The 24,514-nt window shown below is 49.0% G+C and overlaps 2 protein-coding genes across 5 annotated transcripts; one reads left to right on the top strand and one right to left on the bottom strand.

The window, feature by feature from the left end:
• Positions 1-1,774: 1,774 nt before the first annotated feature.
• On the bottom strand, positions 1,775-23,582 carry stx12 (syntaxin 12). Of its 4 annotated transcripts, none has more exons than XM_086136486.1 (13): positions 23,450-23,582; positions 18,165-18,279; positions 15,763-15,882; positions 8,096-8,252; positions 6,505-6,633; positions 5,509-5,578; positions 4,832-4,931; positions 4,394-4,531; positions 3,809-3,852; positions 3,412-3,520; positions 3,245-3,317; positions 3,037-3,119; positions 1,775-2,570 (listed from the first exon to the last, which is right to left on the bottom strand). In XM_086136486.1, the coding sequence occupies exons 5-13, from the start codon at positions 6,596-6,598 to the stop codon at positions 2,478-2,480; spliced, it is 804 nt and encodes a 267-aa protein (XP_085992612.1). In that variant the 5' UTR covers positions 6,599-6,633; positions 8,096-8,252; positions 15,763-15,882; positions 18,165-18,279; positions 23,450-23,582; the 3' UTR covers positions 1,775-2,477. The 4 variants fall into 4 exon arrangements, with proteins under 4 accessions (XP_085992612.1, XP_085992613.1, XP_085992615.1 ...); XM_086136487.1 differs by having other exon boundaries at positions 15,780-15,882; XM_086136489.1 differs by having other exon boundaries at positions 3,412-3,517; positions 23,450-23,581.
• Positions 9,839-22,037, top strand: LOC147190581 (immunoglobulin superfamily DCC subclass member 3). The gene is made up of 14 exons (XM_086137459.1): positions 9,839-9,905; positions 13,582-13,887; positions 14,703-14,847; positions 15,078-15,208; positions 15,351-15,488; positions 15,588-15,746; positions 18,173-18,338; positions 18,449-18,699; positions 18,794-18,958; positions 19,619-19,807; positions 20,295-20,408; positions 20,508-20,634; positions 20,724-20,838; positions 21,260-22,037. Exons 1-14 carry the CDS (start codon positions 9,839-9,841, stop codon positions 21,335-21,337), a joined length of 2,151 nt encoding a protein of 716 aa, XP_085993585.1. The 3' UTR covers positions 21,338-22,037.
• Positions 23,583-24,514: the final 932 nt, after the last annotated feature.

The raw sequence follows: 24,514 nt of genomic DNA, 5'->3' as shown, positions 1-24,514 counted from the left end.
TGGTTCTTTTTTCTCCTCCCGCGACCTGTCGTACATGGTCGGAGTAAATGAAACGATAGGTAATTGCATTTCTGGAATGACAATGTACAAAGGCCACTTTGTCTTCAATATCATGTACACACATGGTACTCGTATTCAGTTTTGTCCCTGTGTTAACTTTCAAGTTGCAACTTTTCAGCTGGCGTTGAGCTGCGGTGGCAGCTGGGATTGATTCCGTAAGAAGTGGACATGAGTCGAATGTATGCTGGACGTGAGAGCTGCCACTCTCAACTATGCGAGTCAAACATCACAATTCTTGGCAATTCAATCAGAGACTGTCCAGTTTAAAAAAAAAAAGGCAAACATGGAAGCCAGCTCCCCCGAGTCGTAAAAAAATGTTGACAGCACTTTGTGGTTGCTTCTCACGCACCTTTTGAGCCATTGATGACGATTGACTCTGGCAGCAGTATGCTGCTCTGATTAAAGACAGACTCATGTCATGAAGTAGAAAGCTCTCGAACGCCACACGCCATGATTTGCTCTTTGGTCATGTAACTTGACTGTGCAATCACAATGTTCAGGTCGCCACCCAGTTTTCGAGCCGAGTCCAAATGTATTGGGGGAGTTTTTATGACTGTGCCTCCCACCCCCACCCCAACCCCAACCATGTTTGTGTCACGGACCAGTTCAGTTGAGACAAGTACATGCTGTTCGCGGACCGCTTTGAAATGACGAATTTTAAAGCACCGGTAGTGAGCACAAAGATGATGGAGTAATTCAATATGCTAAGAACTTATCGTGTCAAGAGAATAAATTTAAAGTTATGATCTTACCTAAGGCGTTAGCATCATTGCGACTTGCAAAAGACGACACGGTTGATGGTTGCTTTCTTCCGGTGGCTCCCGGCGAGGCGACTTGTTAGCGATGAAATCGCTCCTGTGGACGCGGGCGGGCTGTGAAAACTGTGCTCGCACTTTCATGCTTTCCTACTTGATCCCTTGGGTGCTGCTTGTTCAAACGCTTCACCGGGTTTCTTGTATCGCCTTGTTTTTGGACGACAAACCTCGTGCAACAGCTTCCACCTCCTGGTCGCTCCGGGCTCGGGGAGGAACTTCTCTTGTCCAAATCGATTCATCTTCGAAAGACAGTGAAATTTTGAATTGGAAGAAATGTTCAATCACAACACTCTCAGCCATTGTTCAAATGGACTCAAATGTCCATTCTAAAATGTGATCTGAAGTTGCCTAATTCATTCCTCCTAAACGGTTAGAATAAATTGTAGGTCTCAGCCCCCCCTCATCATAGAAGGACACACGCCAAGTCAACTTCTCGGGCAACCACAACTTGACGACGCAGAACAATTAAGAGCAGAGAAGCCTCCCGCGCAACGAAGTGCACGTTACTGTGTAAATGAGGTGCTAACCTTGATGATTACCCACTGAGCCGCCGCACTTCAACACCCCCCCCCCCCCCCCCCACACACACACGCAAACCTTCAATGCAAAAGACATCAGCGCCCCTTTGTGGTCCGAAGGCCCAGAATTGCTTCAACCACACTCAGGTCCAGACAAGAGGTCAAATAATGCATTGACGGCTAACATCCATTTGTGTATCTATTTTCATAGCATTTGCCTGCAATAGAGTTAGGGGTGAAATAAATGAAATGATCACTTGTATTTTTTTCTTTCTCCTAAAGTGACATTTGTTGAAAGGGGACCCACATGCCACATGTTGATCGCACTCCTCTATTTTCAGCTGGCAAAAAAAAAAATAGAAAGACAACCACAACGGAAAGTACTGTCATCTTAGACCTTTATTACATATAGTGCCATGAGTCATACAAATCAATGCAAATGCTTCTTAGAACAGGCGCTGCGTTCGAGACATACTGTACTGTTTGGCGGGCTACAATGCTTAAGAGTGTCAATATTTATAAATACGGATTTACTGCTTATCTATACAACTACAATCACCACTTGGAGTCATCCTGGTCATGTGCGTTGACGCTCAGTCGTGGTGAGAACTACTGACTTGCTCACTCGGCACTTCAACTGTGCAATATTCACACTTCGTATGAGACGGGGCCGCAAGAAGAGATGACCAAAATAAGACACGCTCCAAAATCAGAACCTTTTATATTTTTTCCTGATTTGGTCTGCTCATTACAATAATTCAACATCTGAAATAGTGACAGTGTTAGTGCAGAAAAGGATATCAAATGAATCACTCCCCAACGTCACCTCGGTTCCATTGACAACGCAATTCAAACGTGCTAACAAAAAGAAAAAACAACAACAACAACAAAAACCATCCGTGGTCAGTGGAGCTTAGCATGTTTGCAGCTCGGCATTAAACTACGCCGGCGATCCCGATGACGTGAGCAGTACAGTGTATCCATCCGCTCTCCTTGTGATTGCCAAGCAAGTACTTTTGAGGTGGGACGAGGGCAGCCTAAAATGTAAGTCATAACAATGATGCGAAGAAGGAGTGGAGTGAAGTCACTTGGACACCTGCCAGATGATGATGCCGAGAATGACCAGCGCGACGGAGCAAACGATTGCCAAGATGCACATCTTCTTCCGGGACTTTTGCTGCCATAAGAAAAAGAAAAAGTAAGAAAGCCGATAAGAGAGGACAGCGATCTGAGCGCATAAAGGGGAGACGTCCTATCGTGGCTTACGACAGTGTTGGTCCACATTTATTGAGATCACCTTTCCACGGGACAAAGAAATGACACTTTGCTACAATGCAAATGAGTCAGTGCGCAATTTCCTGCCCCTTTATCAACCACTCAACACACAGATGTTGAGATCCAAACAGTTGGCAACAAAGGTGAGCACGCCCCTGCGTGGAGGAGGGGGGAAAAAAAATAACCAAACATCCAAGTTGGGCCCGGTCAAGGTCTCCGGTGTGAATGGGGAGGCAAGTAATAAAGAGCGGGCGGAAATACGGCACCCGGTGGCCGAGAGCGCCGGCGCAAGAAAAACAGAAAGGCGGCGCCTGTTCAAGATGGCTGTAGAGGGTGCAAGACACGACGGGGTCTGAAGAGTAACTCACTTGGAAGTAAGCGGCTCTCTGTAGTTGCTCTGTCCCTCGCTCGACATGAACTTCAGCATTCTCCACATTGGCCTCGATGCTGTCTGCAAAATAGCACGCGCACAGTTGGGGACACGAGATGTGGTGCGTGACACGGAGTGAAGGAGGAGGGAGAAAAAAAAAACAAAAAAAACTTTGTATCCCCGACTCCGCTGATGCTTCTTCTCACCAATCATCTCTCCTTGATCATGGATCATCACTGCGAGGTCCTTGAAAATCTGGTTGACGTCCATGATGTCCGACTGCAACCAAACAACGAGAACGAGCGTAAACTCACGGCCGAGGGGGGGAAGCGCATTTTGATTGGGCGACGGACGAGGAGAGAAAGACACCGACCTCCAGCTGTCGGATGTTGGTTTCTCTCTCCTTTATCAGTTCCAGGTCCTCTTCCGTGATGGCCGCCTCCTCCGTCTGGGCGCTCATTTGCGCCCAGTCATCCTGACTGCTGGCCATAAAGAAAGCAAAATGAAAAAAAAAAAAAAAAAAAAAACACAAAAAAGTGGGATTCTATCGGACACGTTTCCATTGACTGCGCTCTGCGTTGCTGACTCTGCGGGGCTGTTCAAGTCAGCGTAACTTTAATATTACCGAGCGGTGATGTGATTCCAAAAATAACAAGACTTTGACATGAAACACAAATCCGGAAGTGACGTCAGGATGAACAGAGTACTTGCCGAGCCAGCTCGATGTAAAAAAAAAAAAGTGAATACCTGAAGGAACACCACTCACTTACTTCTCAAAAGACACGAGCTTTTCATCTCGCAAACTGTCATCCGCCTGAAAGAGAGAGAGGGGGGGGGGGGGGGGCGGGGGGGTTGCTAATTTGGCCAAAGGTTTGAAATTCAAATCTTTAGGTAAGGTGACCCACGGGGCTTCTGTTTATTTTCAGACCATCATTTGCGCTAAACGTCAGCCAACATCAACACAGGCTAACCAATATCAGTCTAGACTGAGAATTTCTTATTCTTTCATTTTTTGCTCAGTCGACTATCAAACCAAACATACAACAAAAGACAATTTTGAAATATTTGCCTTTAAAAAAAAAAAAAAAGCCTCAAGCTAACAAACTATTCGGAAAAGCACCGACACTCTAACAGGAGGCGCGAGAGATGTGGGAGCAAGAGCTATTTGAACACAAATGGTGGCGCAACACACGCCATAGGACATTTCTGACGTCCTGAACCGGCAATTCAAATTTGGAATCATAGCAAAACTCGTGTCCGACAGCCGCGACGAGTTGCGTCACGGTTGGACCACAATGCTTCACTTCAGCTGACCTGGCCGATGTCGACCGTGACAGTGAGGGCCTCCTACATACCGACAGGCGAGATCCAGCTCTTGCTCGGGCCACCGACTCCTTCTCCTTCTCCGCCGCGCGCCTCTGGACCGCTTGAAAGTTGTTAAGAGCGGCGGAGAAATCATTCATCAGCCGCTCCTTCTGGATCTTCTGCTGCCTCTGGACGCGATACAAAAAGAAGCGATGAGAACACCGACAGCTTTGATTTGACGCTCAGCGACAAGCCTCGCACGCCAGAGTGACCGCAATCTCGACGTTACGGCGTCATCGGGATTTGTTTGCGTTTTTAGCCAGCGAGGATGTTCCCCCCCCCCCAGAATCCAGGTCGTTCATCCCACGTACGTACGTCTTGGTGTATGTTACGATTTTCTTCACGTGGCAGAGGCAAAGAAGGGAATGAAGACGGCCAGCAGCGAACGAGGGACGGGACGGCTCAGGGCGACGGGACGACGTACTCACTTGCTCCGACGGTGATGTTGGCAAAGGAAGTGAGCCCAACTCCTTCAGGTGCTTGTTGGTTTCCTTCGCAAGCTGATTCGTGTAGTGTTGTATCTGCTGCCTGCGGAAACGGCAACCGTTCAAAGTTAGAACGAAATACGGCACCACCGGCCTCCTTTGCGACGTCGCACAAACAACACTCCCGGTAGCTTATGTTTGGAGCCGCGTGATGTCAAACTTTGGCATCGCCGTACACGTTGTCACGAGGGGCAGGCAGATGAATCGGATGATCGTGGATGTCGTTTTATTTTACACGACGGTCTGGAAAAGAAAACGGCCAAATAAGCGCAGAGACGACAGAGGAGGAGGAAGTCTTATCAAAGAATCCGTTGGGGATCGGATTCTCCCCTCCATCTTGCAATTGAATCGGCGATTCTGTTTTTTTTCCAAGGTTCTCTTTTCAATTGACAAAGGAAATCGTTTCAAGTTCAGTGTTGTGCTTAAAATTGTGAAAGAGGCGAGTGCTGGCCCGTCTCACCTGCGGATATTTGACGGCTAGTGGTGAGGGTTTTACTTGGATACTTAGGTCACCTCACCACTGCTAAAACGTTCCTTTTTAAATGCGACCGTGTTCGGATGGCGACGGTTCAAAGCGCGAAGGCGACCATTTCTGCGAGTGCCGTTGCGCAAGTACATACAGCCGATCCTGAAGGTCACTGTTGTCCTGTCTGGTCCCCAACTGGCTCACCATGTTCTTGATTTGAGCGGCTGTCGGAGGGAAAAAAAAACCCCAGATGAATGTCAATCGCAAAAGGAGGCGACGGAGCGCCGCGCCGCGGTGGCACGAGCTCGTCGTGATCTTCACGACAGAAACCGGAACAATTCACCACTCATGCCTTCGTCACATCCGGGCCGGCTGGCGCATGAAACGGTCTTCAGGGGGAAAGGCCACGACAGCTCTGTGAGCACGTCCGTCAACAACGCCCTGCTCGGGGGTCTACCAGCGCAGCGTGAATTCAGCTCGGCTCTAACGGCCCCCGATGAGACCATTTAGCGGGAAGCCGGTGTGCAAGTGGCTTAAGAAGCAGCATGTGACAGTCGCATCACATGGCCCATTTTCCCTTCGTTGGGAGAAAACAAAGGGCCCCACTGTGTCTTTAGTTGAACTCGAGACATAAACTCACCGGTGACAACGTGAGACCACCGGTACGATAAAAATCGCTCGACTCCGCTGGTCAACTCCGGCCAACTAAACTGGATGTCATGTCGATTGTTTTCTTCATTTGCGTACTATTGTTTGGTTCTTCTGAGATACAGTATGTGTCCCTTGAAAGGTCCAAAGGTAAAAATGAACAAAGACCCGAAAATGGAATTGGGTGCATGGACCTCGCAGTGTCAACCCAGCCTCCAATCTGCAACACCCAAGCGAATAGCGCAAAGGGTGAAAATTGCGTTTTCCAATCTTAATTCCCCATCGCGACGGGGAATTGGGCTCCTTCGAGCCTGTTGTGTCCGCAAATGACAATCGGCTCCGATACGGTACCCGCGTGCGACTCACCGACTCATACTGAATGACGAGGACCTGTTTTTCCATCTGCTAAAGACTGACAGCGTTCGCGGTTACAGCATGAGTGACACTTTGCAAACTTGAAACTTAATTTGTGAGGGAAAACGACGCCGCGGGCAGCACTTACTATTTTGTGTGATCTTCTGGATGTTGGAGCTGCACGTCTGGATGAGGGCGGTGAAGTCCCGAGGGACTGGGCGATAACTGTCTTGACCGTACATGTTGTATCTTCGAGTGGCGAGCTTGAAAATTCGGGCTGCGCACAAATTGCAATACATGTCAAATACTGCAAGCACGTTTCACTGTCAGAACAGCAAAAGCTGCAAACCTTCGCTATAGTGGATTTTCATAAAGCCTTATTTTGCATGGCAAACTACTTCACCGGTGACGAACGCAGTAATCGGGATTCTCGAACTTAACTGGACTTCGAATGAGGTCAACGAGCATTGATTACCCAGCGTTAGACGAATAGTTAGACAGCTGATGCCTCCACTGAAAACGATCGAAACAATTTCCTCGACACGTACGTTAGATTGTTCCGCCCACAGCGAGAACTGAGTGAGGAAAACATGTTTATAAGCGCAAACGACTCGGCTTCGCAGACGGATCCGCACGGCGATGGATTAAGGCAAAGCTGCGGCGACAAAACGGAGCCCTGCTGCTCGACTGCTAGCATCCAAGCTACGCGACACCAAAAAAAACAAAAACATTCATATCATCTTCAAACCTACTATGCTTTTATCATGCCATATGCGTTTAGAAACAATGATACTTCATACCAGAGAATGTTTTAAGGATAATACTTGCCTATTTGGCCGGGCAAGAACACATAGGAGTAATGTTTTCCCCTTGCCGTCCAAAAAAAAAACAATCCTGCCCTTCCTGGTCAGTCACATGAAAGCCGACGTCATATGCGGTGGGTGGAGCTACCCCAGGGTTGGGCGAACACCACCGGATGGACACAAACGACGATGCTTTTTAATTTTAATTCTTTTTGATCTTCTTGATGCTTTTTAATTTTTAATTCTCTTTTTGGCAAAAAAAAATAGGGTGACATATCTTCACCTTGGGTTTATGAAACATGCAAAAAAAAAATCAAATCTATATTCTTCAGGTCAACATACAGTTATCAAACACAACAAAAGGCGATGAATATTCGTGTGACATATTAAATACATAGATAAATAAATGCAGTGGGCAAACTTTCAACATCAACACTGATTTACCATTTTAAATGAAAAAAATCGTGTGACAAATTTTCATTCAACCCGTTTTCCCTTTTTTTTTTAAATAACACAACAAACCCGAGGGGATGAAATAAAAAGCAGGTCAACATAAACATATTTAACAGCTTCATCATAAAACATTTAACTCGTGTCATAGCGCTAGTGTTCTGAAAACGAAAATGTTTTGACGTGCACGCATCATACTTGGCTGCGGGATACATTGCAATTTGAGTTTTGAACCACTAGATGGCAGCAAGGCACGAAAGTACACGGTCACTTCGATGCAATGGCCCGTGAGAGGAAACGAACAACAAATTCAAGAATGATCTGAGCCGCTTCTCCCCACGGGGGCCGCGGGTGTGCCGGAGCTCATCCCGGCAGTCTTCGGGCAGTAAGCGGGGGACACCCTCAACCGGTTGCCAACCAATCGCAGGGCACGTACAGACAAGCAACCACTCAGAATCATGGTCACAATGAGAGTGTTTAATTAACCTGCTATTCGTGCCTTTGGACGTGGGTGGAAACCGGCGTACCCGGAGAAACTCGCCGCGGAAAATGCAAGCTCCACACAGGAAGGCCAGTGCCAGATTTGAACCCGCAACCTCTGCACCGTGAGGCAGACGTGGTCATCAGTTCACCACCGTGCAGCCTGGAATAAAACAAAACAATACATTTCAAACCGTCAAGTGCCTGCTCTCAAGTGATAATTGGTAAAAAACAAAACAAAAGGGAGCGCAATTTCACGGTAAGCCAATCAGTGGCAGAATTCAGATAAGAGGGTCGTTGTTGTTATGTAGCAAAAGCGAGTTGGTTGCAAAAACGATAGGTCCGAAGGCGTCTGTCAAGTTAATTTTCAGGATGGCAAGACAGATGCTTCTTCGACGTCATTGATGCAGAAGGCAAAAACATACACGCGAAGAGTACATTCGAGAGGAAACGTGTCGGTCGCAGGCCACAGCTGGCCCATGAGGCAGACCGAGTGAGTGGCCAGCAGCGCTACGTTAAAATGAATACCAATCAAGCCCTCCCAGGCTGGGTGAGCCGCCACCTCTCCAGAACCCCCCACCCCCCCACCCCCGGCCCTGCCGATTGGTCCAGGGAAGACCAACCTGCCGTCGGCCGGCCAAAGACGCTTGCGTCATTGTCCGCTCGGCGGCAACAATGAGGACGAATAACTAATGAGCCCGAGCCAGGCTGAGGTGTCATCCTCCCATCACGGTTCCCACTCAAGAGCGGCTTTGGACACGAGCAGCAGCCTTCAGTGGGGGGGGCCGTCGCCGGACCGACAATTCAAAAGAGTAGAAATGCGACGGTGAAAGAAAGGCCGCTTTTTAGCTGAGTCACCAAAGAATACACGGCGCGGGCAGAAGAGTGGATTTCATGTGGATGACTTTTTTTCCACCACCTTGACTTTGAGGAGTTCTGAGAACCAGAAGCGTTGCCCACACAGGAAGTGGAGTGAAGAAACCTAAAATGGGGGGAAGAAGACCGCTGACTGGCCTGACAGCTTGGTTACTTTGGAGTAAGTACGCGCTGTCTTTTCAACTTGCTCAAGTGGAAGATTCAGAACGGGAAAGGGCATTCTCCGTGACGCGCCTGCTTGAACGCTGAAAAGTGTTTTCACGAGCGGTGGCTTCATGTTTGGTTTTCATTTGCTTCCTAAAGCATGTTTTTGCTGTCCTTACGCGCTCCCGCCAATATTGCCAGCAAATGCTGACAGATCCATGCATCCATCTCATGAGAATTGACTGGCAGATTGAGTGAATGATCTCTTTGATCCTCCACGTCACCCATTGAAATAGCCCACAAGAGGGCAAGAACATGAACCCAAGTTCAAAAAGTATTTGGCACGGGATGCCGTATTTACTTGGGATGCTGTTGGAGAAACTAAAATTGAGCAGGGGAAAATGAATTAGAGTTGATAATCAATATGATGGGCGGTAGTCCCCCCCTCAAAAAGTAACGTACGAGAATGATAGATGTGTATATATATATATATATATATATATAAATCCAAAATCATCATCTGGCCACAATGGGGAGAAACAAAATCTGACTCTGGGAAACATGACTGACACTTCAGTTCACTTAGCGCATGGCCTCCTCTCACCATTTCTAACCGACACGCATAGGTTCCAATTTGGTTACAAGGGCCCACGGTATGATTGCCAATCTCATCCTGATCTTGTGGTTTCCAGGCATAGTCTCCCAAAACCTCCCCCGCAAATTTGCATCATGACCTTTACGGGCGGCGTGCAGACGGTGTGGGACGCTCCGTCTTTAACTCAGACCACAATGGAGGGTTCAAGTCAATAACCTTTGACCTGTGCGGAAGGGGGTAGGGTTGCGAGTCGTCCTGGCCACCGGTAGGCCTTGTGAGGGTGAGGTGGGGGCAGTCGCCGCGGACACAATAGCTGCCCTTTTCCTCTGTGTTCTCTGAGCTGACGGTCACGGACTCATCTGCATAAGACTACTGCCAGTCTGTGCTCAGATTGAGACCTTATTAAACATATGAGTGTGGAGATAATCCGCCCCTGGCTGGCCGCGGCCACGTCGCCTCCTCCTTTCCCCGATCGGGGGGTCCTCACGCAGGGTCCACGGGGGAGTCGCCTCGCATAAACCCGCCTGGATTGAGTCCACAAGCAGGGACACCATTTCATATTTGGGAAGGTCATTCTCATTTCGCTGTCGACTTTGGCATCACATATTGATGCTTGTAACTCTTTGTGGACTGGACTGCCAAAGGCTGCGGCTCCAATAAGTCTTGAAGAACCCGTCCCGTGAGCTGACACTTAGCGGATCAAAACTGGTAGAGCCCCTTGCTTCCATCACAAGAGCTTGTTCCTTCTTGGTCCACATGGGCGATGTGGTGGTTATGGGCAAACGTTGATTGAAAGGCAGTTGGCGCAGAGCGGCAAGCGGAGCCTTTGGTGTGACGTATCGCTCCAAATATTTGCTGACAAAAACTGACCGCGGCAGAACAAAGTAGGTCTGGTAAAACTGGGCATCGGTTTCAGGAGACTCGTAGTCATTTTTCAAGTGGGGATATTGAAGGGACTTTCTCGGACAGCGAACTCCACTTCCATTTCAACCGCGGCGAATGGGACAGAGGAATGAATTGCTCCCGTGACGAAAGCTTGGAGCATGTTTGCAAAACGCAGTGGTAAAAAGCCTCGCAGCAACAAGACTTTAACTCCCTTCAAATGAATAAAAAGGGAAGCCCTGAGGGGATGAATTTCATGGCCATTCATCCATCCAGTGTTTTGAAGGGGGTGGGGGGGGGGCAAGGAGGGCTGCTCCCTTAACAGAGTTGACAACATTGGGGACCTGATTGGGTAAAATTCCGTCAGGTATTTGAATGTTGCCATGTCTGCAGAATTGTTCCGATGAGGTCAGAAAAAAACCACATGTACAACTTTGATCCCAGTCTTCAATTTCCGCATTGAGGATTTGTCAAGGTGAACTCTCGCCCAGGCAGTCGGGCCAAATGTTGAGCATCCAATATTCTGAAGAGGGAAAGACTTCTGGGGCAAATGGGAGCGTGCCGGGCTTATCATCTGGTCCACCCTAATTCGTTTTTTTTTTTTGGGGGCGGCCAGTTCACGGCCAGCCATCGGCCAAACAATAGCAGAAGAGGGATCCCGGGGAGCACTTCTGGCCGGACACGTACCACCTCCCCCATTGCATCCATCCGTCCATCCTTCTCGCTTCTGACTCTCTCTTGTGACCCCCGAGGGGCTCGGGGTCACAGACACAGGGTGCTCACGTGGGGGGTTGCTGGACAACCTCCTCTCCTCATTAAATCTCACCATTAGTCCCAATCTCAAAGCTGCGCACCCACTCTCAAAGCTGCGCTTGATGTGAAGCTTCAATCGGGAAAGAAAACCAAGCGACAATTCATGCGAATTCATGTGCAAGAGCACGAATCTCTGCCGCCTGCTTGGTTCTTCTTCACAATCAATGCAAGATCATTTAACAGTCCGGTAAATCCTCCTTTAATGTAAACTGGCAACCAGCAAACGAATTTTGTTGTCCGCCAAATGACTCGTTCAAGCTGTACTTGAAACGCGTTGAGTGGTGAACGGGCAGCACATTTTGTATGCCTTTCGGTGCAAGACGTCACCAGTGGGCGAGTGTTGGAACATGTTGAAATGTGAGGTTGGTGGGCTTTTTGGGGGGCGAGAATCCTCGCAGATTGTCACTTTGTTGATGGATGTTAATGTGATCGTCACTCCTCAACTATGCACCAAATATCATTGTCGGAGTCCCTTCAACCTCCGCAAGTTGCAACGGCGTGTGTTCGAGAAGCCAGAAAATGCAATGCATGTCACCCCTTGGGAGCCCGGAATTGCATTTTCAACATGGGGGGGAGAAGATCAGCCCCTTTGGCCCGGATCAGCTCATTCGGGGACAGCTGACTGGTAGACCTGAATCCTGCTACATCTGCTCCATGTGAGATTTCCCATTAGAAGGAGGGGGCAGATGCTCACGTCGTGATGTGACACATTAGTCAAAGTAATGACACGGGTCTCACGAAGGCAGGGCCGGGTCAACTGGATGTCCAACCTGGTGCGATTCTTCACATCAGGAAAAACCTGGTCGTGATATCGTGTGTCGAGTCTTCATCTGATTTTCACGCGGTCGTTGCCCCGAGTCATCAGATCACTTTCCGTGGTGATCAAATGTCAGAGCCTGCTATTTTGCTCAAGAGTTTTCTCTCTTTTGTGGTCTCTGGGTGATTGGATACAATTACGAGTGGCTTAGTATATCCGGAGTCTCAAGTCCTGAAGGGAAATGCAAAAAAATTAATAAAGATCCACATTGGAGAATGTTTCGCCTACCAGACGACTGAAACCAATCCAGCATCAGGTTCAGCTCAAACTTAGCTGTGGGAGACATTGCCGTCTGGGTCACAATGAAAGTCCAAGGGGAGGGGCTGGTGGGAGGGGGGGGGGGCAATTGGCAGCACAGATTCAAGACTCGGCCATGACATTGATCAGCCAGTTCAAGTGCGGCCTGCGATTGTTCCAGCTTCGCAGCTGGGAAGGCGGCGGCGGCGGCCTTTCTGAGGCCCTCGCGACGTTTTGCATACGAGGTCATCAACACGCTAAAGTGAAGGCGAGATGGTGTCGCCGAGGTCACGGGGGAGAGGGCGCACGGGCGCGATGGAGGAGATGTGGTGGCATGGGAAAGTCACCTCTGAGAGGGATCTGAAAGGATGGCGGGAGGCGGGAGGGGCGGAGGGGATGCATAAGAAGGGGCAGATGGTGCCCTTTGGGTGCATGGTAGTTGACAAAGTTTTACAGAGGTGACGGGGGGGGGGGGGGGGGGTTGGGTGCAAATCATCCCAGTCACAACACCATTGTCGCAGCGAGGCCCCTTCTCGTATAGACAAACGTTCTCCTAAACTTGACCCCGGCGACCCTTGCCAGTGTTCCCCTCCTCGGTTTTCCGAATTGTTGTCGCCCTCTGTGCATGGATGGCTCAGTGGCATTCTGCCTCTGTTGTCGCTCGCATCCGTCAAAGCCATCGATGCGGCAAATCATCCGTCAAAGGAGAAGCGCCCGGCTCCGTATCCCTTAATGCGGTCCTCTCTAGAGTCGCATGGCGCCCTGAAAGAGAGCTGCTCCAGATTTCATTTTCAAAATGTCATTCAGGCTCATTCATTGATCCAAGTATAAGTGGGCACAAATGATGTGAGGAGCTTTGACGGTGTCACCTTCTCAAGACACACACTGGGAGCACTGCATAAAAAAAAAAAAGAATTCTAAAAAGTATCGGCGTGCCAGAGTCGGAGACATGCGCTCCCTCCTGCGTGTACCAGTCCAGAGGCGAGCGGCGGCATTCTGGACCAACTGGAGACGCTTGATGGAGGACCGGCTGACTCCAAAGTCATTGAAATTCCAAATTTTGGAATTTCACTTGAGTGAATGGGAAAGTACTTGAAATCCCTCATGACCTGTCGTTCTCTTTCCCAGGTGCCTGCTTGGCCTCAGAGCTGTCTTTTCTGCAGGAGCCCAGAGATGTGATTGCAGTGAGGGATCGCCCGCTCATGTTGGACTGCAGCGTGCAGGGCCAGGAGCCCATTCAGATTACCTGGCGTAAAAACGGGGTGCCTTTGACCATCGGTCGGCGGTTTCAGGTGCTGGCAAACGGCACGCTGTGGATCCACAGCTTCCAGAAACGCAAAGAAGGCGGCGACGCTGATACGGGAGAGTACGACTGCGCCGCTCAGAATCGCTTTGGCATGCTGCTCAGCCGCAAGGCCAAAGTCCTCCTGGCATGTAAGTGGGTGACAGAGTGGCTCGCACCTGAAACTAACCGGGGCCCAAGGAACCATATTTGATATCATCTACCTTAATCACGTTTATATTGTAATCATCTGGAGTGATTTCAGAGAGCTATCAGCAGTTGGCCAATCAGCAGGAAAGCCTCCCTCTTACTTTCTGCGCAAACGCTTCCAAAAGATGGGGAAAAAAAGTGGCATTGTAACTCTGTTTTCCTTGCATACACGAGAGGGGAAGGAAAAAAAAAAGAGAAGTGCGAATTGGTTTATTTTTACTGAAATAGTGTACACCAGTCTGGATTTTCTTGGGGTGGATATGTTGGATTTCGAGCTAAATGGTCAATTCTGGGCAACGCTCATGAAATATGCACTCTGTGTATCAGAATAGCTCCTTAAGTGAAGACAAACAGTCTTCAACCATGTCCTCCCTGCCCCCACTGAGCACCTCTCGGGTTCAAGCAATAAAAACAGGGCTTGATGGGTCATCTCGGAGAACGATAGCTATCAAGGCAATGAGTCTCCATGGTGATCCGCACCGGGACACACTCGTATCGATGATGGCTATCGAGTTGGAGGAAATCCTTGATGGGAGTCTCGAAAGCGGAAACACTATTTGGGGAATCCTCGCCCTGAACTAGAAGCGAACAAGAACAAATGTCGACGTTTCGGGGGTTTTTTTCTCAAGTTGACATCATTTGCAGTCAAGGCCTGACGGCACTCGCATTCCTTCCGCCACTTTCTATTGCAAGGCTACTTCAAAACAATGGGAATGTTTTGCCCTCCTGTACGTTGATGTCCGTCTTCGTTCCTCAGCTCTTCCGAAGTTCCACACCCACCCCACGTCCATGGTGGTCGATGAGGGAGGAGTCGCACGCTTCCAGTGTCAGATCAGTGGAATACCCGAGGCCAACATTACGTGGGAGAAAGACAGAGCGCCCCTGAGCACCGGCGACAACAGGTACGGGACGGGGGATGCTTTTCCATGCGCAGTGTTTGTGCGTATGTGGTCACGTCACTCATCGTTTTCAGGCTTCTTCCCGACATTTTGACGCGCTCGCTGTCTGGTCACATCAATCCGTTGTGTCGCCTGCTCTTACCGTCAGCATTTGATGCTAGCGTGTAGCGATAATGCTACTAAGGCAATGATCTGGCTTGGCTTGCCGACTGAGCACTCTTTCCCCGTTCCAGGTACACCCTTCTGCCCATGGGGGTCCTTCAAGTGACAGCTGTGAGGCAGGCTGACGTGGGGGGCTTCCGCTGCGTTGCGACCAACATCGCAAACACTCGCTATAGCCACGAGGCCATTCTCAACATCACCGGTAGCTGGACATTTTGACTCGACTGTAATTGGAGAGATGCGCCGCACAGCGCTAATATAGACGGGAGATGTTGGGGAAAAACGGCATTACCGTTGAAGCCCTCTCGCTAATCTGAAATGATTTGAATATGACTCGTTTTCAGGCGGAGCCTCGAGAACCTACAAGGAGCCGGTCATCCTGTCGGGACCTCAGAATCTAACCATCACTGTCCATCAGACCGCCATTTTAGAGTGCATCGCCACAGGAAACCCGAAGCCTATCGTTTCCTGGAGCAGACTCGGTAACGCGCTTTGCAAGCCAGGAACTTGATGTGAATTTCCCAAACCGTGTTGATTTTTGGGGGGTTTTGTTGTTTTTTTTCCCTCCCCCACTCCGTCAGACGGCCGCTCCATCGGAGTGGAAGGTATCCAGGTTCTGGGAACGGGGAACCTGATGATCTCAGATGTTTCTCTGCAGCATTCTGGTGTGTATGTGTGCGCTGCCAACCGGCCGGGCACGAGGATGAGACGAACTGCACTTGGCAGGCTTGTGGTACAAGGTCAGTGCAAACTTACCGGTGACTGTACTGTACCTAGATAGCGCGTCGGGCTCACAGTGCAGAGATGCAGCGTTGCATTGCGGCGGCTCTGGCCTTCAGTCGTCAGTGATACTGGAGTGCTGCATTCACCCGAATCCTGTGCAGGAAGCACAGTGGCAGTACGGTTAACAACAACAACAACAAATGGTGGACTTGGCAGGGTGATCACATTCCACTGAAAATAAGCGTGTAGATCCGTTGTACGTCATCAGGCTCATCTTCGGCTACAAAGAACAGCCGACATTGCAGGCTTTGTTAATTACCCGGAACATCTGTGGCCAGTGTGTTTGTGCGCATGTGTGTACTTGGCCACGTTCATTTGCAGCGGCAGCGAATTAAAGTCACCTTTGCCCCCCGACTCCTCAATGGGGGGGGGGGGGGGGGGGGGGCTACCGATAACGTGTAATCATCCATCACCCCGCAGCCCCCTCATATTGCTCTGTATCATCCGCAGCTGTGCTTTAATTGGCTTTAACTCGCTTCTTAGAGACGGGATACAAAACACCGGAGCTCAGATCAAATACTTTTTGACTATCTGGTCACCTTTCAGAGTTCAAATGGCAAGCGCAGAGAGGAGAGAGGAGATGAAGTAGGCTGAAGCCATGACGAGCAGTGCTACCCTCTCTAGGGGAAAGGGCTCATATTTCAGACCCCCCCCTAAAAAAAAAGTAAAATATATAGATCAGTTTCATGTGACGTGTGCATACATTAAAATCTGTCTGTGCACGCATCGTGGAGGCAGAAAACACACTCTTGTGAGTCGTAATAGTCTCGTGCCGTGGGTTGTCAGAACGGAAAGAGCGCACACAGAGATCTCATCTTTGATTGAATTCCTGCCGGTCGGTCACCCCTTTTAGAAAAAACGGCGAAAGTTCTGGTTACAAGCTTGACGACGTGAGAATTGGACTGAGGAGGCAATTACGAATCCTCGTCATCAAGTTTTTCAGCCAACGGGTTACCGCTTTCACACAGTCTTGACATCGGCCCATCTGTGTGCATGCGTGTCCACGGCCACGATCAGGGAGGTGGAACAAAGAGGACGGGAACGCCTGAGACAAAGCGGAGGATGACGAGATTGTCAATACTTGGATCGGGAGAAACAGCGCAAGGGGTGTGACCGAGTGATCTGTGACCTCTCACCCCGACAGGAGGACTGGGGGCCAGGGGGGTATAAAAGTGTGAAAACGGTGAAGCAGAGGGAGGAGGTCCCGGGACGGACATTGAAATGAAAAGAGGGTGTGGTATCTAAGTTAATTATGGAGGCTTGCAAGATGGATAGCAGCCCACAAAAGGGGGAGCGGGGTGCTGAGGGTGACCCGGTTGTCACCATGTTCAGGGGAGGAGACACAAAAGACGGCCAGCCAATTTATTGAATAGTGTTGCGGGGCGGGGGGGGGGGGGGGGGGTCCCCAGACTCCCTCTGTCTCAGGCTTCATAACCCCCTCCACTCTGGTTTTGTCCACAAAGTCCTCGCCAAAAATATATGCAGATCTTTTATCATGCAGATGCCACAAAAGCAGTTCTCATAAATTATGTCAACATCAGCAACTTTCCCACAGAAGGAACTGAGCAGCAAATACATACGTACAAAATTGCCCCAAAGATACATAGCTAGCTTCATAGCTAGCTACATCCATCCAATTCTATTTACAAAGGAATATTAATTGGCAGGAAGCGTAAAATAATATTGAATAGTTGCAGGAAGTTTAAGGTGCTTTCCACAACAATGTAAAGTCCTTTTCTGGATGTATGAAAGCAAACAAAGGAAAAAGGGGACAAGATTTATGAGCTGCAGTAAAACTCAAGGTCAACAGAATCGCTGATCAATACACAGTATGGATCGACCAATGTGCAGTCAGCTTAGGACGCCTGACAATTTTCGACGCGACGTTGAGACAGCTGAGCCGATGCGGAGGTGGACAGCTCGCCCCTCTTAATGCATGATGACCGCGCGCACGCATGCACACACACACACGCATGCACACGCACTCACACACGCGCACACGCACACACACACACACACACACACAACCCAAAGTTCTGGGAAAAAAAGTACAGGAAAGCCAGAGCCTAGATTTGAACCCTGAGCCTCAAAAGTGTAACGCGGACACACGAAGCAGTGGTATACCCTCATGAAACCAAGCTGGTCAGAATAGATCCAATTATGTACCTCTAGAATTTAGTCAGATGCATGTTCTACTTCAGGTAGGAAAAGAAAACAATACGAAACAAAAAGACGAGCGTTTGACAATGTTTTTTTAAATTCCATGGGCGCTTCATGTATAATTGAAATTGAATTGGTTTCTTTCTTCTTAACGTAAAATATGTACGTTAGTCTTATTTTCTGATACAATTTTTAAAATGCATTTGTTCCCCAACCTTGACAGCGCCTCCAGAATTCCTTCAGTGGCCGCAGTCTGTCTCCAAGCCAGCAGGGGGCAGTGCCGTGTTCACTTGCGTGGCACAGGGTGTTCCCGAGCCTCACCTCATCTGGCTGAAAAACGGAAAAGTTTTAATGCCTGGACACAACGTCAAGTTGACCAATAACAACAGGTAGACGACACCAACTTAGTGGGCACTCCCCAGCCACATGTTCTTCTATCTACGTTTGCCGTCATGTGTGACCGTCGGTAAACTGATCAGGCTGTGCGTCACGTCTGCAGCACCCTGGCTCTGACTCGTATCAGCTCCGAGGACGAGGCCATCTACCAGTGCATCGCGGAGAACAGCGCCGGCAGCAACCAGGCCAGCGCCCGACTCGCTGTGGCGCAAGCAAAAGACCTACCCGCCGCTCCCCGGGGCCTCACGGCCAGCGTGCTGTCCACAAGCGCTCTGCAAATGGCGTGGAGCCAGCCGCCCGCTGAAGTCACGGACGCCATCATTGGTTACGTGCTGCATATCCGCAAAATAGGAGGTCCGCGTCGCCGCGAAATCCCGTCACGCTTCGCTGATACTCGCTCGCATTTCAAAGCCAAACGCCGTTGCTGCTGCTGCGTGTGCGGTTTCAGAGCCGGATTCTTTGGAGCTACAGGAAGCCATCAGCAAAGGGGCCTTTCAGCACGACGTCAACAACCTGGAGCCGGCCACCACCTACTCCCTTTATCTGAAGGCCTATTCGCCACTTGGGGCAAGTCAGCAGTCTGGCACGGTGGTCGCAACAACACTCGGTGGCGGTAAGGACACTTTAGTCGCGTACTTCTTTGAAGAAGCATATGAAGTGGCGCGTTTGGAAAAAAGTGGCCTTTGGCCCAAAATGAAAAACACTTGAGGCATGTCCATCGTGAACATTGGCAGCAGGTTTGCTTCCCCCAGCATCGTCGCCGCCCTTGAGCAATGCGCTGATCTCTCAAGTGACTTTGGCCACCAGATGTAATTTCCCACGTCCATCTTGTGAACCGAGTTCATTCCTGACGCCGAATAGGAAATAAAAATTGGAAGTCAAATGTCCCTCCCGGCTACGAATGTAAGAGAGATTCCACCACGTACCCACGTCAAATCCGTTTCAAGAGCAGATAACCTTTCTTAGCCCCACACAATCGTAAATGCTTGGACGAACGTTCATTCCAAAGAGAGGGAGCGGCCACGGGAAAGGCTCCGTCCCCTCGGAGCCTCCTTCTCGCCACCTCTAATGGTGTCCGCTCCCCAGACCTGAGGCACCGGAGCTCCGAGAGGTCAGGCGGGGCCAGGCCATTGAGAGATTGGAAAACAAATCTCAAAGGTCTTTTCAAAAGAACTCTCGAATGCAGAGGGGGTGCCAGCCTTCTCTCTCTTCCAGTTCAGTCCGCTTGTATTTATTCATTTGTGTTTGTCTCTGTGTCGCCCTCCCCGCCCAGTCCCGACCCCGCCGACGTTCTTCACCAAGGTGGTGAATTCCAGCGCTCTCCAGGTACTGTGGGAGCTCCCGAGCAAGGCAGGCAAGGCCGAGGGCTTCAGGCTGTCCTACCGCAGGGTCCCCAATGCTGATTTCCGGGGGCCCGTTCAGCTGCCCTGTCACGTCAATGCCCACGTGGTCTCAAATCTGGGTAGGCGTCCGCCCGATCCAATATTCACCAGTTGACAAGGATGAATTTGGCTTCTTGCGCTGCGTAGGCTCGCGTGTCTGCGGCTCACGATGATTCTTTCTCTCCTGCGTGTTCACCACCATAACAACCAGAAGACGTGCGCAACCTTGGATCCTTTCCAAACGGTTCACGTTGGTATTACAATGCGTTTGTCTTTCCTCCAGTTGGCGTGGTGACAGATACGCACTTTGTCATCCATCAGCGCATCAAGTGTTACCGTCTTGGTAAAGGAGGAATGGGGAAGCAGCTACATTCGTGCATTTTACCGTTTTCCCAGAGCGAGGCCTGACTTTGACTTATCACCCCCACCGGCCAAAAAACGGAATTGCTATCATTACTCACGAAGAACGTTTTTGTGGGATTCTCATGAAGGGAGAAGTAGATTCGAAAACCAATGGATTGAAGGTCCTGCATTTGAGCGCACACTCTCTTCCCGTCTCTCTTTTAGAACCGGGTGCTGTGTACGAAGTCAAACTGGTGGCCTACAATGGAAACGGGGAAAGTGACTGCTCCAAGAGACTGGTATCGTTGGCAGAGGAAGGCACCAGTGCCCAAAACACCGGTGAGCTGCATTCCACCACTTCCTGCCGCCGCAAAGGATGGCCAATATCGATGGCCAGCCAATATCGATGGCTGCGTTAAAATGAAATTTGACCCGCAGGTGAGAACGTGCAGTGTCAGTGCCGGGACGGAGAAGCCTCTCTGGGCAGCATCGTTATTGGCATCCACATCGGCACCGCCTGCATCATCTTCTGCGTCATCTTCCTCGTGTTTGGATATCGCCGCAGGTAATCCGTCAGGTTGCGATGGATGTTTTCACAGTGGTGCTGCACGCAGGCCTGCAGATCTGTATTCGTTCCTAAAAACGTCTTTGCAGTTTGTTTTGCGGTCAAGGGACTCAGGACAGTTGGTCCGTCCCAAGTGACAACGCGGGACACAACGGCGTCCACAAGGAGGCGGCAAATGGTGGCAGGATGCAGCCGGTGCCTCAGGTGGGTCCAAGATGAAGCAGAACGAGAGATGCAAATCGCCACTAAGGGGAGGAAACTATTTCGGCCTCAAAAATGGAACGTTCTTTCTTCCCGACGGTGTTTTGAACATCAATTGTGCTCTGTATCATTCACTTGCATCTTGGAAGCTAGCGCAAAGTTCGACAGTCTAGGCCTCCGTTCTCACTCTGCCCACCTTCACCTTTTCAGCTAACCTTGGGGCCCATGTCCAGTGTTATGTCTTTCTTTTTTTTTTTTTTTCGTCATGGCGCAGGCGGCTGATAAATGGGTGGCGGGCCGGGACAACACGTATCCATGATATCAGTAGAAGTCCAAAAGTGCAGCGATTCCACCCTTAGGCCCAAGGAAACTCCCACCGAGTGCTTAACGTGTCCTATTTCTTGCTTCTCCCGACTCTCAACAGGAAGCGCTTTGTCCGGCACAGTGCCAAGTCGTCATTGAGCAACACTCATCAGGTCTTCCAGGCACTGACACAGGCTAGCACTGGTCAAACACCCTCACAACCCCCACCCCCCTGCCCCCCCATCATCACTTCTCTCCGGTTATTTGCAAGCAAGCTAAGGAACACAAAATGTGCTACTCATTCCTGAGCCTCCAAAAATATGACATAGTATGTGAAATGTAACATACTGACAGTCTTCGCACTCCTCCAAATGTCCTTTCCTCGTTGTCAAACCAAAGCTTCTTATATACCTTTATTGCCTGTGCACAAGCATAAGTGCATGTTGAGAAAAAAAAAACGCCTTTAAAGAGCATTGTCACCGCAGATTTGGCCCTGTCAACTTCTAAATGCGCGTACATCGCAAATGTCACGCCAGCTTGCTTGTGGGAGACTGTTCGATAACCAAAACGTTTCCTATTTCTCAGATCTCACCTGCCACGCTGGCGTGTGAACGTGTAGCCCCCCCCCCCCAAAAAAAAACCGAAGCCAAATATGACCACGTAACCGACTGTCCAAATGAGCGCTGTTGTGCCAGAACTCGTGACATCGCCTTCAGTTCGTCTGCAATAAGAAGGGAAGAAACATAGCGGCCTTTGCGAAAGCCTTCGCGAGGTGAGAGCGGCATCATCAGCGATGGTGGCCTCTCACTGTACCAGAAGCCATTTTTTGGAAAAACAAACCCTTAAAAGTTGCACAACTCCAAAGAAAGCTACCTCAGAATGTCTGAGCCATAGTTGAGATCAACATTAACTGGTTAATGTTGCCTGTGCCAACCTACCTCACCCCAGGGGAAGAAAAAAAAATTCCCCATTGGTTCACTTTTTGTTTGACCAGTGCCAATGCCAGTGCGCCGTGCCGGGCGCCGACCAGGCCGGTCCAGAGAGAGCTCAGTGGGTCGACTACTATGGGGAGAAACCACTGCGGAAGAGCCCGATCTTTTCCATCTCCAAAACCGCAATTTGACCCTTCCTGAGACCTCTCCAGATCGTTTCAAAGAACCCAAATTGGAGGATGCTTATGCACCGACCCCAGACAAACGGACGCGGAATGACTGTTCCAGGCCACGCTGCTGAGTTTGCTCTCCAGATGCCAAATTTGGTCACTCCGGGGCCCTCGATGGTACCGAACTGGTGGCTGAAGAAGTTGGAAGGTGAGACCTGATGCCTGAATGCACGGATTAGGCTTTGGAGTCTCACCGTGTCAGCCTATCCCCAAAAAGTTCTTCTATGAAAACCAAGCTAACTGACACCCAAAGACATTAACGTTTTGATGGTTTTCTTTCTTTTTTACTTTTTTATTTTGGATTGTTCCTGTTTGAAATGGGTCACTTGCCTTGCTTTAACCGAAGCCAAGCCAAAAAAAAAAAAAAAAAAAAAAGAGTAATTGCTCATAATTTCCTACCATTTTTCTGTCATTTGGAAGTCCTTGCTTGGGCACGCCTGCAATGTGGAGCTTTTTTTTTTTTTTTGTCAAAACAAGCGTCGTGATGTGACCAATGTCAGATATTTTGGAAAATGTCAATACTATAAAGGATAGTCAGAATTTCCTACCAAATAGTTAGATGCCTCGAAGATATATGTAACCAAATATACCTCTAGATTTTTAACACGCATAGCCTTTACCTTGACACTTCCTCACAGCCAAAGCACAGAAACATGCTTGTTGTGTGTGACAAAATATTTGTGGGAACAACAGCAGGACACACTTGGGGGCTGAGGCGTTGAGCAGCCACAGAGTCCAACTGAATAATTCAGAGAAAACAAGAAAGCTACGTTCAAACAACAAGAACAACCACCACTGGGCTTTACTCCCCCCTCATAAATTAACACCTCCTTCGAATAAATGACGTTTTCTGCAGTGGATAGATCGTGAACCCGAGTGGTCACAATTCAAAGACACTCGAGTTCTTGAGGTATTTGGCCCCGATGTTCCACCAATATTGATGGCCACCATTTTATGTTCCTGTATCATCGGTTGAAATAATGAAGCTTTACTGGTGGTCTGAAGTTGCCTTTGACTTCCTTTTGGCTCGAAAAATCAAACCAACGTGACGTCTTAAGTCACGCTTACCTCCATACAATATACAGTACATTTAAAGTGCGATTAATTATTCACAAACAATTTTATAGACAGATAAACACAGATATTTACCTCGTTACCACTTCCAAGCGGGATACATGTCCTTAAATTTAATTTTGTCGTCTGTGAGTTTTACCTCTTCAGAATCGTCTCGTCATGCACGATCAAGCCTCTGTCTGTCAGCCGTTATTCCCTTTCCGTATTCCTTCAGAGTACGACTTCCGGCTAAAAGGAAGTCAAAAAGAAGATTGCTGTAAGTTGGGGAAATAAACCAACCCATAGTCGGTTACCGTGGCAATGGGACACCGTTCTCCTTGTCATGAGTCAATTCTATTTTAGGGTATCGGGGATTTGTTTTCGATCAGATAAGGACCTCTATTAATGCTGAAACTGGCTTGCCTTATTCTATCCACCAACAAAATGTGACTGCAAAACATGACTTCAGATGGATTGAAGGGAGTTGTCTCAGTCTGCACTTCCCTGCAAGTGTTTCTTATCACCCCATGAGTGTTCAAGGTCAGTTTCTAATGATAGGGACTTTTTTTCGCCTCGTCTCTCTTCGAACGTACTTGAGCTGTTAAACTCAAATGATGCCAAAAAAAAGGGAAATCGAAGATGTGTTTTTGTAGTGGGAAGTCTGTAGAGGTCAGGATAGTTTTGTAAAACCGGAAGGCATTGACAGCTTCCATTTCAAGTGTCTTTAATTCATATTCTGTTTTTTTCCGTCCTCCTTGTTGAAGAGGAAACTGTGCCAAAAGAAATGTTGATATTTTCTGAAGGTTTCTTTTTTTATTATTGTTGTTCTGGTAATTAGATTTGATACACATGATGATTTGAGATGATTCTCTCTCGTGCTTTTTGAGCAAGGTGAGTTTTCCAGACTAAGGTGATTGATTGATTGCTGGTAGCCAAACTCACCTTCTGTTCTGAAAGAATCATCTACCAGTAGAAGGGGAAATAAATTCCATAGGAAGTAGAAACAGGCTGCTATAGTACCAAGAACAAATGATGCTTTAATAATTCAAAGGGTTTCCTTGTTCGCGAAGCTGTCTGGGGAAGATTTCAGAAAAAGCTTTAACCTGTTGTCTCACAGAGGTCTTGGACCAGAATAAGGAAAAGGTCTGAAGGGAGAGACCA

This window comes from Hippocampus guttulatus, chromosome 18, assembly GCF_054856545.1.
Source record: "Hippocampus guttulatus isolate MCC_2025c chromosome 18, RoL_Hgut_1.0, whole genome shotgun sequence".
NCBI classification, from domain to species: Eukaryota; Metazoa; Chordata; class Actinopteri; order Syngnathiformes; family Syngnathidae; genus Hippocampus; species Hippocampus guttulatus.
The sequence above is the reverse complement of the archived record's forward strand: the minus strand, read 5'-3'. Positions and strand labels throughout refer to the sequence as shown.

Excerpts from the sequence above, each read along its gene's own strand:
- stx12 (XM_086136486.1), bottom strand. The coding sequence starts at position 6,598 with ATGTACGGTCAAGACAGTTATCGCCCAGTCCCTCGGGACTTCACCGCC. Across the intron at positions 4,932-5,508 it reads AGTGACCTTCAGGATCGGCT|GCAGCAGATACAACACTACA; the intron begins GTATGTACTTGC and ends CCGTTTCCGCAG. Across the intron at positions 4,532-4,831 it reads CAACATCACCGTCGGAGCAA|AGGCAGCAGAAGATCCAGAA; the intron begins GTGAGTACGTCG and ends TATCGCGTCCAG.
- LOC147190581 (XM_086137459.1), top strand. The coding sequence starts at position 9,839 with ATGACCTTTACGGGCGGCGTGCAGACGGTGTGGGACGCTCCGTCTTTA. Across the intron at positions 15,209-15,350 it reads GGCCATTCTCAACATCACCG|GCGGAGCCTCGAGAACCTAC; the intron begins GTAGCTGGACAT and ends ACTCGTTTTCAG. Across the intron at positions 18,700-18,793 it reads GCATATCCGCAAAATAGGAG|AGCCGGATTCTTTGGAGCTA; the intron begins GTCCGCGTCGCC and ends GTGCGGTTTCAG.